Source organism: Puma concolor, chromosome C2 (assembly GCF_028749965.1).
Source record: "Puma concolor isolate L17-30 chromosome C2, mPumCon1.1.hap2, whole genome shotgun sequence".
NCBI classification, from domain to species: domain Eukaryota; kingdom Metazoa; phylum Chordata; class Mammalia; order Carnivora; family Felidae; genus Puma; species Puma concolor.
This window is the reverse complement of record NC_141675.1, coordinates 89,391,019-89,406,679: the sequence shown is the minus strand read 5'-3', so window position 1 is coordinate 89,406,679 and position 15,661 is coordinate 89,391,019. Positions and strand designations below refer to the sequence as shown.

Genomic DNA, 15,661 nt, shown 5'->3' with positions numbered 1-15,661 from the left:
ACAATTCAGATTTACATGCCAACTCATTCCCATAGTGAGTTGGCACATTGTGAAATTCGATCTATAATCCAGATCAAAAAATTTTTGCCAATACATAGTTGTAATTTAATATGCAGGTCATTATTCAAGGTGAGAGGAGACGACAACAACACTAGGGTGTTCACCTTAGTTTAGATAATATGCTTCATTTCCTCTGCTTTTAACAGTCCTGCCTAGGATTTGTCACGGTGCAAGAAATGAATGACCCTGGTGACAAAATGTTACAAAATTCCTTTGCAGCAATTAACAGGGCTATGAAGCATGTACAACATTTTCTTTAAAGTTAATATTAACTTTTTATTTTAAAAATACCAAATTCTAGGGGTGGCTGGGTGGCTCAGTCGGTTGGGTGTTCAACTTCGGCTCAGGCGTGATCTCACAGTTCACAAGCTGGACCCTGCGTCAGGCTCTGTGCTGACAGGTCAGAACCTGGAGCCTGCTTCAGATTCTGTCTCTCCCTCTCTCTCTGTCCCTCCCCCACTCGCACTCTCTCTCTCTCTCTCTCTCTCAGAAATAAAGTAAATATTGAAAATTAAAAAAAAATACCAAATTGTATTTCTTTAAAAAAAATTTATTAGTTTTTGGGAGAGCACAAATGGGGGGACGAGCAAAGAGAGGGGAGGGAACAGAGGATCTGAAGGGGGCTGATAGGCTGACAGCAGCGGGCCCAATGTGGGGTCAAACCCACAAATTGCGAGATCATGATCTGAGCTGAAGTCAGATGCTCAACCAACTGAGCCACCCAGGTGCCTCCCCGAATTTGATTTCTTTTTATAGGAAAATGTTCTTTATAGGTTTTTCTCCTCCTGTGCACCATGGTCCTGGGGTTAGGAAAATATAACCCCTATACTGGATCTCAGAGTTTACAGGCACTAGGGGACCACCAAGGACACAGCTAGAGGCAATGTCGAGGTAATGGGTACACACGAGGAGATGGGCACATCACAAGCCGTGGTGAGCACACCAGGTTCCATTTTGGTGAAAATAGCCTACGATGTTAACTGGCCTATAATAGATCCCTGTTATTTTTGTTTGTTTTTGGGTTAAGCAGTCACATTGGGGTTATGCCAAGCCTGAGGTGGATAGAATTTCACATGAAGAAATGGAATACAAAACAGGTCTTGACAGAAATTTTCAACAATAAGGAATGGGCTTTCTGTTTGTTGTTGCTCTTAATGTAAAAACGTAGCCGTAAGTCATAGAAATGTCACATTTCTCTGAGGCTGAGAAGCATATGCAAGCATTTTAAACTCATTTATGAAGTAGCTAGCATGCTCTTGCTAAATAAGCTTCATGTTTTCAGCCCTCGCCCTGTTCATATAATTATCAATTCTGAAAACACTCATTATTATATCTTTCTGAGAGCAATTTTTCAAAGGTTAGTTTTGAAAATATTTTTAAGATTATCTATTCCAGAGGGAATATCTGTTTTCTGGCTTTCATGAACTGAAACATTTAAAAATAATATCCATAAATTAAATTACAGTGAAAGTTGTTATGTTTTTCAACTAATTTTGGCATGTGTGTTTTCCTTTGAGAAAACTTTTCTTTAAAATTATCCGTAGGGCTTGGACCCCGAGGAGACTGCTGGAGTCCTTCCCTAAATGTGCCTTCTCCACGCCAGCAAAGCCATCACGATATGTTTCTTTCTTTCTAGAAGTTACTTCACACCACCTAAAGGCATGGATTCTTTTCCAGTTGTTTCAATAAAATTACAATGAATGAACACAAGCACACACACACACATACACCCCACACCTTTTAAATTAATCATGTCTAGAGACCTGGAGAGTAAGTGGCAAGAAAAAAGGAGAGAGCAGGGGATGGGGGGGAAGGGGCACAGAGCAGGTGCGGTCCATGCAGATGTGGCCTGGGGGAAATGCCACAGAGTAGGAGGATGGGACAGAAGGCAGTGAACACAGGCAGGGACGGAGACATCTGAAGACAGGAGGGAAGAAGCCAGTAACTTGGGAATGCTCCTGGAAGCTGAGCATTGGCCACCTGAGAACCACCTTCTTTTTATCCTCCTTTTCACCTACACTCCATTCCCTTACTTGCCACCTCCCACTTTCTTCCTGTCTCTCTCTCCTGCCTTGCGTTAGCGCTATCAGCGGTCCTTAAGACAATGCTTAGCTAGAAGATCAGCAGCTTTTCAAAAGGTAGGACCTGACCCCCTATGTCTTTCTGGGGGACCAGGTCGGGGTGGGGTGGGGGCATGGAGATGAGTAACTGCCTGGGGACAGGGTCTACAGGAAGCCAAGGGCCAATAGCACTGCAACAAGCATCAGGCTACTGCCTGGGATCCAACTTTGGCCTGTGTGCAGGGCCTGCTGCCCTTCTGTGGAATATAGCTCTTCATATATAATTGCTAGTGGAGGAAAACTAGCAATCTGGGCTCCAAATCAGAAGAACTGAGTTCCAGTCTCAATGCCATAACCTAGCTGAGCAGCCGTGCAACGGCCTGCCCCTCTTTGGACCACAGTTTGCTCACGTGGAAAGAGAAGACTCTAGTCCATGCCAGACCTGGTTCTGTAATTACTACTTGTGAAGTCAAATGTGTTTGGCACTTGGCAGCAGGCTCTGCTTTACATAACCTGTTGTACCAACTGAAAGTTGTCCTTCAAAACACCACTGCCCTTTAACAGAGGGTGCAAGGCCTGTGGGAAGACAGTGAAGATCTGTCTTGAGAATGGACTCAGAAGATGGTCACCCCACCTCTTAAACAATTTTTTTAGATGTTTGTTTATTTTTGAGACAGTAGAGTCAGGGAGGAGCATCGAGGAGGGGCGGAGAGAGGGGGAGACAGAGGATCCAAAGCAGAATTCAGGTTAACAGCAGAGAGCCTGATGTGAGGCTTGAACCCATGAACCATGAAATTATGCCCCGAGCCGAAGTCAGACGCTTGACTGACTGAGCCACCCAGGCACCCCTGATGCACCTCTTTAAATGATGTCCCAGGATCTTCCATAAGCCCCCTAGCTAAGATACTTTGATTGTTTAATCATTAATCACAGCAAATTCTTCATTCCATGTAAACCCAAGCTCCTTCTTTGACAGTTTCCTTTTCCCTGGCTTCAGTAGAGATAAGTCACTGTCTGCTCTAACATTTCAGAGATCATGAAATAAGCCACGATGCCTGCAGTGGCCACCTGAGGTCCCTCCTGGGTTCAACTAAACATTCAGACCACAAGCCTTCCAGAGGCCACACTTGACTTTAGTCAGAAAATGTGGCTAGGAATCCTAGCTGACCAGCCTGGCACTATCCACAGTTCATCACATGGAGCTCTGGTGTTAGCCTAGCGTCGCGGTCAGCTCAGGTAGGAAAGAAGGGCCTTGTTGCACTGTAGGAGATTTGCTGGCTTTCCAGCTTCCTCACAAAGACACAGTTCAAAAAGTTGCCACGCTCAGGCCCAAAGGATGGTGCCCAGCCAGGTATGTATAGTTCATACAAATCCTCACTGTAAAACATGCCTTATTCTCCCCTTTTGGACTGGGGCTTAGAGAAGTGATAAGTGAGAGAGCCAAGATCTCCTGACACCAGGGACCATTCTTCTTTCTACTACATCACAGCTGCCTCATTTGGAATTTCTGATCTTCAGCGTGACTACGACATAGTCTTGACATAATTTGAGTGTATTTTAAAGAAATACACGGTAATATTGTAATATTTTCTAAAGTGCAATAGGTAGTCTTATGATTATTTTAGAAAATATTTGTATGCAGGTTAAATTAGTAAATACATCTGAAAATTCCTGGTACATGGTAGGCATTCAGTAATTATTAATTGAATACTTCCTCAATTTGGGAGATCCCTGAATGACTTCTAAGGGCAATAGCTTTGACCTACAAGTCTAAGTCATGTTAAACAGATGGCCCCTCCAGGGTTACAGCAGGCCTTTGGTCACAAGAGCTCTATGCTGTATAGCTGTCCTTCCAGCACTCGTCCCCAACCACAATTAAATCTTCACTGACAGCAAACACAGGGCCTTTCACCCTCTCAGATCAACAGGCCAAAATGTAATTAGCTGAGGGGTGTGTGGCTCTTAGACGAGGTCACCCAAATCACTGTTTTCCAAGTGGCGCAGAAGGACGGAGCCAAGTCAGACCCGAGGCAGGATACTCACAGGCCTTAACTTGAGCAAGCTGGGCTCCTTCCTTCCAAAGAGACCACGGAGGGCTTGCAAGTTATCTACATCAGAAGATGTGGTCAATGCCTTACTAATTATAGTTGTTTAGCCTGCTCTTTAGAAAAAGAAGATGGGATACATACTTGGTATAACTGAAAGACCAGGAATCCAGTGATTATGTGACACGCAAGGCCCTTCGACCCCCCACCCGGCATTTCTGCCTCATAAACACACTCTCACCTTTGCATGTTGGTGTTTCTTCCTCGCAGAAGGCCTTATCCCTTCTCTCTTCCGACTAGTCAACTCTGACTCATCCCTCGATACTTAGTCCAAACGTTCCAGAACTGACCTGTGCAGAATGTTTTCCTTCTCTCACCTGAAGGCAGAAGAAAATTCTTCTATTGGACCATATGTCATGACTGTGGGCTCAGAAAATCAGGACTGCAGGAATTATTAAGCCTTTGATGATTTGTCCCAGGCTTCTTTGAGTAAAAGAACACACATTTCATAGACTGGAGGTTGAGGGGAAGGCCCCTATGCTGTGCCCCAGGCCTTTCCTCAACCTCATTCCCTTAAAAAAACAGCCAGACCTGCTCACCTCATGAAAGCTGATGAAAGAGACTTCCTATTGGTGGCATTTTGTACTTTTACCTTAACTGAAGAATTTTTCAGTGAAAATGAATTTCCTTTTTCTATTTTGGAAAATTACCATGAAATAAAAAATCGGTTATCTGAACAGTTGTATCAAATTTTATGCACAACGATGTTAACATGACTTCAATACTCAGTTATCTTAGAGCCAATGAAGGGAACCACGTACGATCTCTAATGACCCAGGGAAAATGATGCAAATATTACTAGAGTGAGATTACAAGAGTCATATTCATGTTTCTCTGGCACAAGAGTGAGGATTGAAGAGACCAAGAAGTCAAGGGGAAATTATTTAGTATTAGCGCATTCAAACTTAACAATTTCAAAGGAGTCTTTTGAAAGCGCAGCCCTGCCAGAGGTGGGGGTTTTTGCAAGTCAGAGGATACGGCGCCACCTACTGGCCATGGGATTTGCCCAGCTGCTAGGAAGGGCTGGGGGGACTTTGGTTCAGGGGCAAAACTGCCCCAGAGATTTGAATCTCAAGCCAGTTTAGTGTTGAAGGCAACTGGTGGTTGCTTCTTGGGCACAACGGACTCCAGGGAAGGAATTGGAAATGATGCGATCTGGGTTCTGGCCAAACCACTCACTGATCTAAAACAGTGGTTCTCAAAATCTGCCGCACATTCGAGTCACCTGGGGGCCTTAATGATCCTGATAGGCTGCCCTAGACCAGTGAAGTGCTCTGGGAAGGGCCCCAGGCATCAGTGAGTTTTCAATCTCCTCAGGTGACTCCAACGGACAGCTGAGACCTGCTGTTGACAGCCAGTGTCCCATCTCCAGTTGGTCTCCCCCCCCCACCCCCAGTGCTGACCCCAGAGAAACTTTGGCGTGAAGAACAGCAGAATAACACGTACATGTTCCTGCCCTGTCTTAGGGCTGTGATCAGAGAATGCCTCCCTGAAGGTCTGAGAGGACCCTGTGTGAGAGTCTGCCCCCCACTTACAAAAATAACTTTGTTGAGGTATAACTGACATACAATAAACTGGAAATATGTCACGTGTGCAACTGGACAAGTTTTGAAATAGCCGTGAAACCATCACCACAATGAACCGTCACCACATAATGAACACATTCTTCAAGACTGAGCTGGGAGAGTCTGTCTCACACTGCTGTTTCACAGTCATTTAATGTTCCATGCCAGGCATTGTGCTGGGGAGAAGGAAACACGGACTCGCCATGCACCACCCCTTTCCCGGGGGAGCTGGCTTCGGGGCATAGCTGGGATGTGAAGGAGGCATGCCTCTACCTGAGAGCACTGGTGGGGGAAGACAGGATTCAGGGAAGCTGGTCAGAGGGGATTGACGGTTTAGCCAATGAAGACAGATGGCGAGGATCGTTAGCAGTTGAAGGAAAGGGGCTTTCTAAGCGCAGGGAACAGCGTGAATAGAGAATTGGAGGTACGGAGAGGAGGTGTGTTTGCGGAGCGACAGCTGGGGCCAGCGTGTCAGTGCCCTGGGCATTAGGCAAAGCTGGAGCAGTTGGTGGTGTGATGGGCCACAAGAGTTTGCCTCAATTCCGTGAGCTTTATTCTCTCAGGGGAGAACCCCCAAAAGCCTGAAGCAGGGGGCATCGTGATCTAATTCGCATCTTAGAAAGTTCATTCTGATAGCCCTCCGAGGTTGCAGGACAACCAACATGGGAAACCCTTGCAAAGTTCCCAGTGAGCAGAAACAAATGAATCGTAAGTTATATTATGTAAGAATCAAAAGCATCCTTGTACGTGAAAGCCATTTTTGTAATGTAATGTCATGTAATGTAAACATTACACGCATACATATTTAGAACAATTTTTTATTTAAACAATAGCAATGAAAGTCTCTGAAAAGTGGATGATAGTCCAGTCCATGAAGCCCAGAGTTATATGGCCCAGGATGTTTGAGAAGTGATGGAGACTGGCATATGGTGATGGGGACACAAGGACGGGGCGGGGGGGGGGGGGGTCTGTTTAGAAAAGATGTTCAAATAGCCTACTTCTAGTACTGAATCCAGAATCATCTTCAAATGTAAAGGAGGTAACACACAGATCGCCTGTGATGACAAGTTACAAGGTCAGCCAGTTTTAAGTTACATCTACATAAATTCTTCTGCTGTGAACTGTTGACTGATGTCTTTATAGGTGTTAACAGTTCATAAGAGTGTTTCCTTTATACCGTTTACCACCCAGCCTTGAGAACAGGAGAATAAACAAAGTGATATCTGTGAGGATGCTTTCAACTTCAAAAACAGAAATAACTATTCACAGTGGACTAACAGTCAAGTCCAGATGCTTCAGGCATGGTCTGATCAGAGCTCCAGCTCCATTCTTCCTTGGTTCTCTTAGCTCTGCCCTCCTCTACATGTTGGCTCAGCAAAACCGAAGCAGTCCGAGGCTTCATAGCTTTAAGCCCTCTTTGTCAAGGGAACAAAGGATTTCTCTTCCTCCAAGCTTCCTACCAAAACTGGGGCTTTTTTCTGATTGCATCCACTTATGCCATGTGCTCACCAAATCAATCACTGGCAAGGGGGATGGGGTTCCACTGATGGGCTTGGGCAAACCAAGACCCACCCTTGGAGCTGGGGGTCAGATCGGTCCTATCCAAAATGTTTGGCTGCTTCATAATGTGAGACAAGTTAAGATGTGCATGGGGAAGCAGCTGAAAATGTCTATCGCATGATTAAAAATTGCCCTGGGTAGTCTAACAGCCCCTAACAAGGACGGAAGATATCAGTCTTGTTTGTCATGTGTCACGTTTGCTATTGAAAGTGAGACTCACTGCTGTGTGCATCCCCAAACGCCCATACACAAGGAGGGACACCACCTACCAAACACACTTTATTTGTTACCTTTACAGTTAATAGTCAAGAACAAATAATAATAACAACAAATAAAAATAACTTGCAAGGGGACCAGACATCAGACATAAACAAGGACACTATTAACAGTAAAGAAAGCCTGTGCTGGGCGTGGCTCTGTGTGGGCGGGTGGCCGCTGCTGAGCGTCTGTCCCCAGGGAAGGCTGAGGCCTCCGCGAAGCATCTCTGGACTCTGTATTACAAGGCTGGACACCTGGATCGGGTCACAAGCTCTCTCTTTCATCAGCAGCAGAACAGAATGTCTGCAATTTCAAAGTGACTTCCAGCTCTTGCTCCTGGGGTTTTGTCTTCACTCTTGTACGTAGGCTCTGGGTCTCGGGTAGGACATAAGTGGGAGGAAATGTCCGTTCACTCATTGAGGAGGGGATCTGAGGACGAAGGTGATCATGCATGCCTGCCTTCATACTCATCCTCCAGGCCCAGACTCCTGCCTCTGTTCCTTCCACTCCTGGTTACATTTTTCTTTCTCCCTGCCTCTACCCGCTCCTGGCATTTCGACAACTTTAGAATGTACTCCATGGTGGACATTTCTAGTCTGGGCTTTCTAATTAACATCAAAAAGATCCTGGATTCCCAGTCACTTCTCCTCCAAAAAGCTGAGAGACAGGTCTTCTTTCTGTCTTCTTGGTATGAGACCAGGTCACAAGATCCTGGCAGGTCAAAAGTGATGAAATCCCGTGTTTGAGGGCTAGAAGTAGCATCCTATTTTAACTTGTGAGAGAATAAGCCCGAGAACCTTAAAAGATGGTAGTTCTTCCCACCCCTCCCTGGGATCTCCATACCTGATGTGTAAGAGTCTCTCAGAATTAGGTCACTGATCAGTAGGCTATCACAGTAACATTCTCCCAGGTGCAAACAATCCTGGGGAGCTTTCCTCTAGGTTGGACATGGTTATTGTTGCCAGGAAAAACAAAAACAGAAACCTAACCATTGTACTGATTGGACAAAATCAACTGCCTTACAAGTGCCAATCGCATCTATGTGCATTTAATTTCATAGGTACTTAGCAAACAAGCATTCACTACAGTCACAGCTTCCACTGAGAGAGGCTAGGTGCTGGGTGGCAGAGAAATACCAAAGGCCAAATCTTTGTGGCTGCTCACTTGTCCATTAGTCTTTCAGACACTCAAAGTAAAAGCTCATACACTGGGTTGAGGCCATGGACGGTCCCCAGTTTTTGCCATTCTAGACAAAAAGAGAGAAAGGGAGAGGGGGAGGGAAACTCTTAGAAAGGAACTATTGCAACAGCAACATATGAGAAAATTTAGATCAATAAATTATTAACATTACTTGAACAGTATTATTCAAGTTAGAATAGTCACTGGACTAGGTTTTTATACATATTAGCTTGTTTTTTATCCTGTGAGATAGGCTTTATTTTGTCCATTTCATAGATGAGAAAACAAACCTAGAGAAGTCAAATAACTTGTCAAAGATCACACAGCTAGTACTAGTAACAAAAGATGCAAGGCATCAAACTCAGGTCTGACTCTAAATCCCATGCTTATTCTACCTCTAAAGGATTCTCTTTAGAGATTATGCTTAAAGTAAAGGCTCCCTGCATAAGGAGGAAAGGAGGTTTTACTGAGTTTGCTGGTTAGGGTTCACCTTGGTGGGAGGGCAGCAGACACTCCCATAGGATGCTCGTTCTTGGCTAGACCACGTGTCTGACCCAACATGGCACCTTCTTGTACAAGTCAACTGCTTGCACATACATTTACCGTTCAGACTTCCATGACTAAAGAAAACTTTATGTGCAAAACAAATCATGGGATTTCAAAATAGAGATAAGGCAAGTTTTCCCAGAATGTCCCTAGAACATTAAGATCCTTGGAGGCAGTGTGCTCACCTGGGCAGTCTGTAGAAGTGTAATGTCCACAGAGAATGCGGAGTCTATGCTCCCCTTCCTCAGCCCCCTCTGCCATCCTCCCGTGTCCTCCTCTTCCTTTATCCTCTTTATAATCTACTCTTCTGGGTAGGCCTCACTCACACCCCTCCCTCTTTCCCTTCCTCCCCTATTGTTCGTCTTTTAAGAACTCATTTCTCTCCTTGCTGCTCTTCCTTACCTCTCTCTTCTCTGGCCCCCTTTTCCTCTTCCTTCCTTCCTTCCTTCCTTCCAGCTCAGGCCCCTAGTCCCCTTTCCCCATAAAAGCGGCCTCTTACAGTTTTCTTCAGATCACACTAAACAATGCCAGCATGCTTATCCAATACAAATCTAATGAATACAAGCTATGCTCCTTGAAAATCCTCCCAAGGGAAATAAAGCATCACCAGCCTAACTTGCCTTATCTCTCTAGAAATTGATTGGGTTATGCCTTGAAGTCTGGGGAGAGGAAAGGAGAAATTTGCCTTTATATGGGCAGGCTGGAAGGAATCCACAGAACCATGTTTTCATCCAACACTTCTTCCCAGGCCTGACCTCGGTCCTAGGCCCTTAAACAGCCTAGGAATTTTCATCACAGACTGGAGTCATATCTGTAGAAGTTTGTAATTTAAAGGGACCTTGAGGACATCTAAATTGGTTTTATAGCTGAGGAAATAGAAGGCCAGGGAAATTAAGTGATGTGTCTAAAGTTACATAGATGGTCAGTGTTAGGGACCAAGTGGTGACTGTTTAGCAATAGGAGGGAACATCCTCTAACCTTTCTCTTTTGATTAGAAAATAAACACAAAAAAGACGGCAAGGCAGCCAGGACTTGAAGATACAATAGCCCAGTGCCTGCTCTGTCCTGGGCATTTTACTCAAAAGCCAGCTGACTCACCTAGTAGTCGGGGCGAGGCATACTTCTCTGGTTTGCATAGGGATTGTGTAGCTGACTGGGGACATTCGTCCTGATTTTAGGGAAGATACTCCCGTCTGCTCCTACATTGCTGAAGCCTGTAGTCTGCTTCAGTCTCAGATTTTGAAAGTCGTTCTCAATCAAGTTCTGTTCTTCAATATTCTTGTTTTTGTTCTTTGACCTATAAATGGTAACAAGAATTAGTAGGATCTGACAATGGCAGAAAGTTCCTTGAAGCAGACATTAATATCCTTTTTTAAAAATATTTTAAAATTTTGAAATAATTTCCAATTTACATATAAGGTACAAAACAAAAACTACATGCAGCTTCCATATGCCCATCACCCAGATTCCCCAATTTGTTAACATGTCTGAACCATTTAAGAATAAGTTCTTAGGTGCCCCAGGACCCATGATACCTCATTACTCCCTAAGTTTTAGGACAATCTCCTCGTAAACTCTCTGTAACCATCAAAAACAGAACATTAACACTTGTCCAACAGTGTCATGTAATTCGGTTGGTCTCATGGAAATCTTGCTAATAATGTTACTATTCTTAAGGTGCTTTTGAATCATATATGGAAACAATCATAGAGGTCAAAGAGAAAAGCTGATTGGTGGCACCATTTTTCATTCAAGCAAAGTCAATGTGTGTGGAAGCACCTAGGTGAACAAAAGTTCGAGGTATAAAGGTCTTACAAGGAGAAAAAGGCGTTTCCCAGGTTCTGCTGTGACCCCTCAAGGACCTCAAGTGGAAGCATTCAAAGTCAAGGATACACACTTGCAGGTGAGGGAGGTACCTGCCCCGGATGAACTCTGTTTCCCACACACAGACCTGCCCCTGCAGTGCCCGGATGCCACAGTGCGGAGTGCATTGGTTGCATCTCTGATGCCCACAGGACACTCTCGGGGTGACAGTTATCCACCGGAAATGTCATAAGGGAAGACCCACTCACCCTGTGGACCCTGGTGGCCATCCCAGCCTACAACAGAATCGCCTCCCTTTGAGAGCACTCCTGTCTAAGGTGCCTGAGAAGAGACTTCCTTCCCTTTGAAATGGGCAAGAAATTATAATTCTTGATGTGTTCCCAAGAATCATGAATGTGAGGCTGAACTAGGAGCAAACCTGGCTCTGTAGCAGGAAGGAGGAACTGAGAAACATAGCTGTCACGGGGTCACAAGTTTCCACAAACAGGCCTGAGGACACTGGACACCCAAGACAGTTAGCCATCCTCCTAGGAAAGGAGGAGACAGCCTTGGTCCAGAACAGAATGTTCTAGCCATCTTCCTAGAAAAGGGAAATTCACATTCCCATTTCCCAGCTTTGCATCCTTATGATAAAGGCTCTAGAGGAAAGAGTTAATATCAAACTGGAATAAAAAAAAAAAGAGAGAAGAAGAAACAAAATCTATTTATCCTCTCACATTATAGTGCAAAAATACCTATTTTGCCAAAATATAAGATATGAGCTAAATGTTACAAACAAGTAGCTTTGTTTTTGCCAAAGTGCACCCGCACTTGGCACATTTAGAAGGGGAACGGAGATAATAGTGTTCTCTCTCCCTGTTAATGGAGGGAACTTTATCGAAATATTTGTCGAATAAATGAAACGACTTGACCCAAGTTCTTAGGAAGGGCACTTAAGGCACCAGGCTGCCAAGTGGCTCTATTGACGTTGATGTGAGAACCGCTGCTGCAGGGTTCTGGGCCAGTCCTTGCTGAGAACAGCACTTGACAACACCAGTGGGGTTGAAAACTGCTAACAAAGGGTTTTGGTGACATCAGAAAATAGTTGCTATGTCACATTACGTGCTAAAAAAAAAAAAAAAAATAATAAACCTTAACCATATATGTTTTAAAACACAAAGGATACAGGGGGCCTGGGTAGCTCAGTCGGCTGAGCGTCCAACTCTTGATTTCAGCTCAGGTCATGGCCTCATGGTTCGTGGAGTTTGAACTCCACGTCCGACTCTGCACTGACAGTGGGGAGCCTGCTTGGGATTCTCTCTCTGCCCCTGCCTCCACTTGTTCTCTCTCCCTCTCCCTCTCTCAAAAATAAATAAATAAAAATTTTAAAAAGGAATAAAAAAAAACCCACAAAAGATACAAAATTATGTCTATAATATCATTGAAAAAGAAAAACAATCTGGAAAGATATATGCCAAAATGTCAGTTGCCTCAGGGTGGTCAATTTTGTGAACGATTTTTTAATTGTGCTCCTTTACACATTTTTCTGTTTTCTTCAGTGATCACGTATGGCTTACATAAGCCAAAGAAAATTAAGGTAAGAAAAAAAGCCAACACGCCCACAGTGTTAAAGAGGCCTCGCCTTATTTCCCTTCTCTTGCTGCAGGAAGGCTGGGTATGTTTAGAACCTCGAGCATGATGCTGGTGGTGCTGTGCCCTAGGGAAAGGGACCCGTCCACTCCGTACCTCACTGAGAAGATCAATGCAATCACCAGGCCAAGAACGAGGATGCCAGCGATGCTGCCCACAATAGTTAGGATCAGCTGAAATTCTGAAAAGGAAGAGCAAAGAGTAGGCACAACCTCCCATGAGCGGCCCCCCACTGTCTACTGCAAAGGTACATGTGTTCCCAGTGGTCCCTGACTGTGAAGACAATCAGGCTCTGGTCCCTGACCCCACCAGGGGCAGCTTAGGTGGCAGGTTGGGTGGGAGACTCATCTCCTTTAGCACCTCCCCCACAACTGTGTTTTCCGAACCCAATCAGGAGAGGCTGCCTTTCCAGATAAAAGAAGACCAAAAACATAAAGGAGGCCATGGTCAGTGGCAGGGCCTTCCTGGACTTTGTAGGAGTTGAGATCTCAACTGAGGTCCACATCCTGGCCTCACCTCTGCTGCCTTTTCCTGCCCACCATATCTGGCCTTGTTGACAAGCAGGGAGAACTAGACCGGACTTAAATTTCTCACTAATAGAGGCTTAATACAATCAGCGAGGGGAGAGTTCATTACAGCCCATTCTCTTCCTCTAGAGCTGCTCTGGCTAGCACCATCGAGCACTACAAATGTGGCGCTGCGAGATGGCCTGTGAGTATAACACCCACAGCAGATTTCAAATACACGGTATGAAAACAAGTAAAATTTCTCATTAATAACACTTACATTGATCACATGTTAAAAAATGATATTTGTGATATATTGAGTGAAATGAAATGTTATTAAAATAATTTTATTTATGTATCTTTGAAAAATTGACTTGGGGCACCCAGGTGGCTCAGTTGGTTAAGTGTCTGACTTCAGCTCAGGTCAGGATCTCATGGTTGGTAGGTTCGAGCCCCGCGTCGGGCTCTGTGCTGACAGCTCAGAACCTGGAGCCTGGTTCAGATTCTGCGTCTCCCTCTCTCTCTGTTCCTCCCCCACTCACTTTCTGCTTCTTTTTCTCTCAAATATAAATAAGATATTAAAAGTTTTTTTAATTTACTTAGAATTTTTTAAATTTGAAGTTAAATATGGAGCTCACATTACATTCCTATTGGACAGTGCTATTCTAGAACCCTTTCTCTCTGTCTGCTTTGTGACTGCCATATATGCCACCTCCAACTTGGATTCATGGGGGCACAGACCACTCTGGAAACGACCTCAGAGGTCATTTGGTCCAAAACTCTCATTTTGTAGGTGCAGATGCTAAAAGCCCAGAAGGAAGAAATGACTTAGCAAATACAGCCTTGCAACCAAATATAGTAGAAATTGAGAGCATTTTTCATCATGAATTTTGTGGCTCACTGGGAGGCCACAGTCATGTTTCCTTCATCTTGGATCATTGGTCTTTAGTTAGTTAGGTAAGATTTAAAATATAATTAAAAATATAAAGTTAGTATTGTCCTAGACTGGTGGCAGTGGGATGTGGGAGAGAACAAAGCATCTGAACTTGCAACAATACACTGCAAGCTAGTAAATGGCTCTGGAACAAAAAGATTTGAGTATCTCAATGTCTGGGTTTTAGTTCTGCTCTCCCACGATCACAGACATTTTTGGAACATACTGGTCTTTTACCCTTACTAGTAACAGAAAATGCATATTTCAGCCGATGTACAGAATGAACAGAATGTTTGGACGCCCTCCTCTGGTCCGGCCAAGTGCAGAGGCGCCAGCCTCCCTCGTGGGCTGGGTTCTGTTATTTCCTACAGCTGAGGTGCTGCTGCTCATGACCTAAGGGCAGGAATGGGATGGCATGACCCAGAAGACCAACTGGAGGCAGAGTTTCTCACTCTTTATGAAGGGAGCCAGAGACTTTGGAGTCCTGGGCAGAATTTTGAATGTGCTCCACATTTCTCAGATGATTACTAACAAAGCAAAACGTTTATACTCACGGTCTTTACAGTTGACTCCGTTGTAGCCAAAGGCACACCTAAAATACAATAATGGAAACCATGGTACAGAGTCTCCACGGGGAGCATGTCAGACTTCCCACCCAGCCTCCAGTCTTCCTTTCCATCTTCCTTTCATTCTCCCCCCTCCTTCTCCTCTTCCTCTTTTCTGCCTTACGCTTCCATTCTTCTGGGTGAGCACCTTCCATGGAGCTCTGGAAGGCTGAAGAGGGTACACAATTCCCAGTGGCCCCATTTCCTACTGACTGAACATTCCATCCTCTGGGCTCCAGAAAGATTCGGCAATTCAGGCTACGCTGAACCCTAGAGGCCTGGAGCATTGTGGGTTCCCCTTGGCTGCGAGGCCACATGTCCCTGCCACTTATCTGCTGCCCTGTGAGCTGGGGCTTGTTATTTACATTCTCTGAGCTTCACTTTCCTCACCTGCAAATGGGGAACAAATCCATTCCCGACAGCGTTGTTTTGGGAGACATATTACCTAGCATGGTTCCCGGCGCACAGAGAATGTTCAAAAACCATTGATGATGATGACGGTGATAGGATCATGCTCTTATCTTACCAACTTATGGAAGCATTCCAACATCCTGACCCTAAACCCATGCATATGTCTACAAGTTCTATCCTTTTTGGCTAGTTCAAGCTATGGCAAGATGAAAAAGAGTGGTTTCTCTTACTCTCGACAGATCCCATGATCATCTTCCTCGTAGCCTGAGAGGCACACGCATTCGGGGCTCCCACTGTTCTTGTTCAGTAAGCATTGCTTATTATGGTCTGCGTTGCAGGTATCAGGACACTTTGGAGCAGAGGCTTCAAAACAGAATTTCTGGGTGATTTTCAGAAACAATGCCTTCAACCCCCAAGTG

At 44.8% G+C, this 15,661-nt stretch overlaps 1 protein-coding gene across 2 annotated transcripts in view; it reads right to left on the bottom strand.

Annotated features, from left to right (window-relative positions):
• Positions 1-7,616: 7,616 nt before the first annotated feature.
• The window catches only part of MUC13 (mucin 13, cell surface associated), a 29,859-nt gene continuing 21,814 nt past the window's right edge, over positions 7,617-15,661 (bottom strand). For both annotated transcript variants that reach the window (XM_025914054.2, XM_086675181.1), the window contains 5 exons: positions 15,473-15,605; positions 14,781-14,818; positions 12,883-12,967; positions 10,432-10,630; positions 7,617-8,854 (listed from right to left, as the gene is read on the bottom strand). In XM_025914054.2, coding sequence (XP_025769839.2) covers positions 10,432-10,630; positions 12,883-12,967; positions 14,781-14,818; positions 15,473-15,605 — 455 coding nt within the window. In that variant the 3' untranslated portion in view covers positions 7,617-8,854. The remainder of the gene's footprint in view (positions 8,855-10,431; positions 10,631-12,882; positions 12,968-14,780; positions 14,819-15,472; positions 15,606-15,661) is intronic.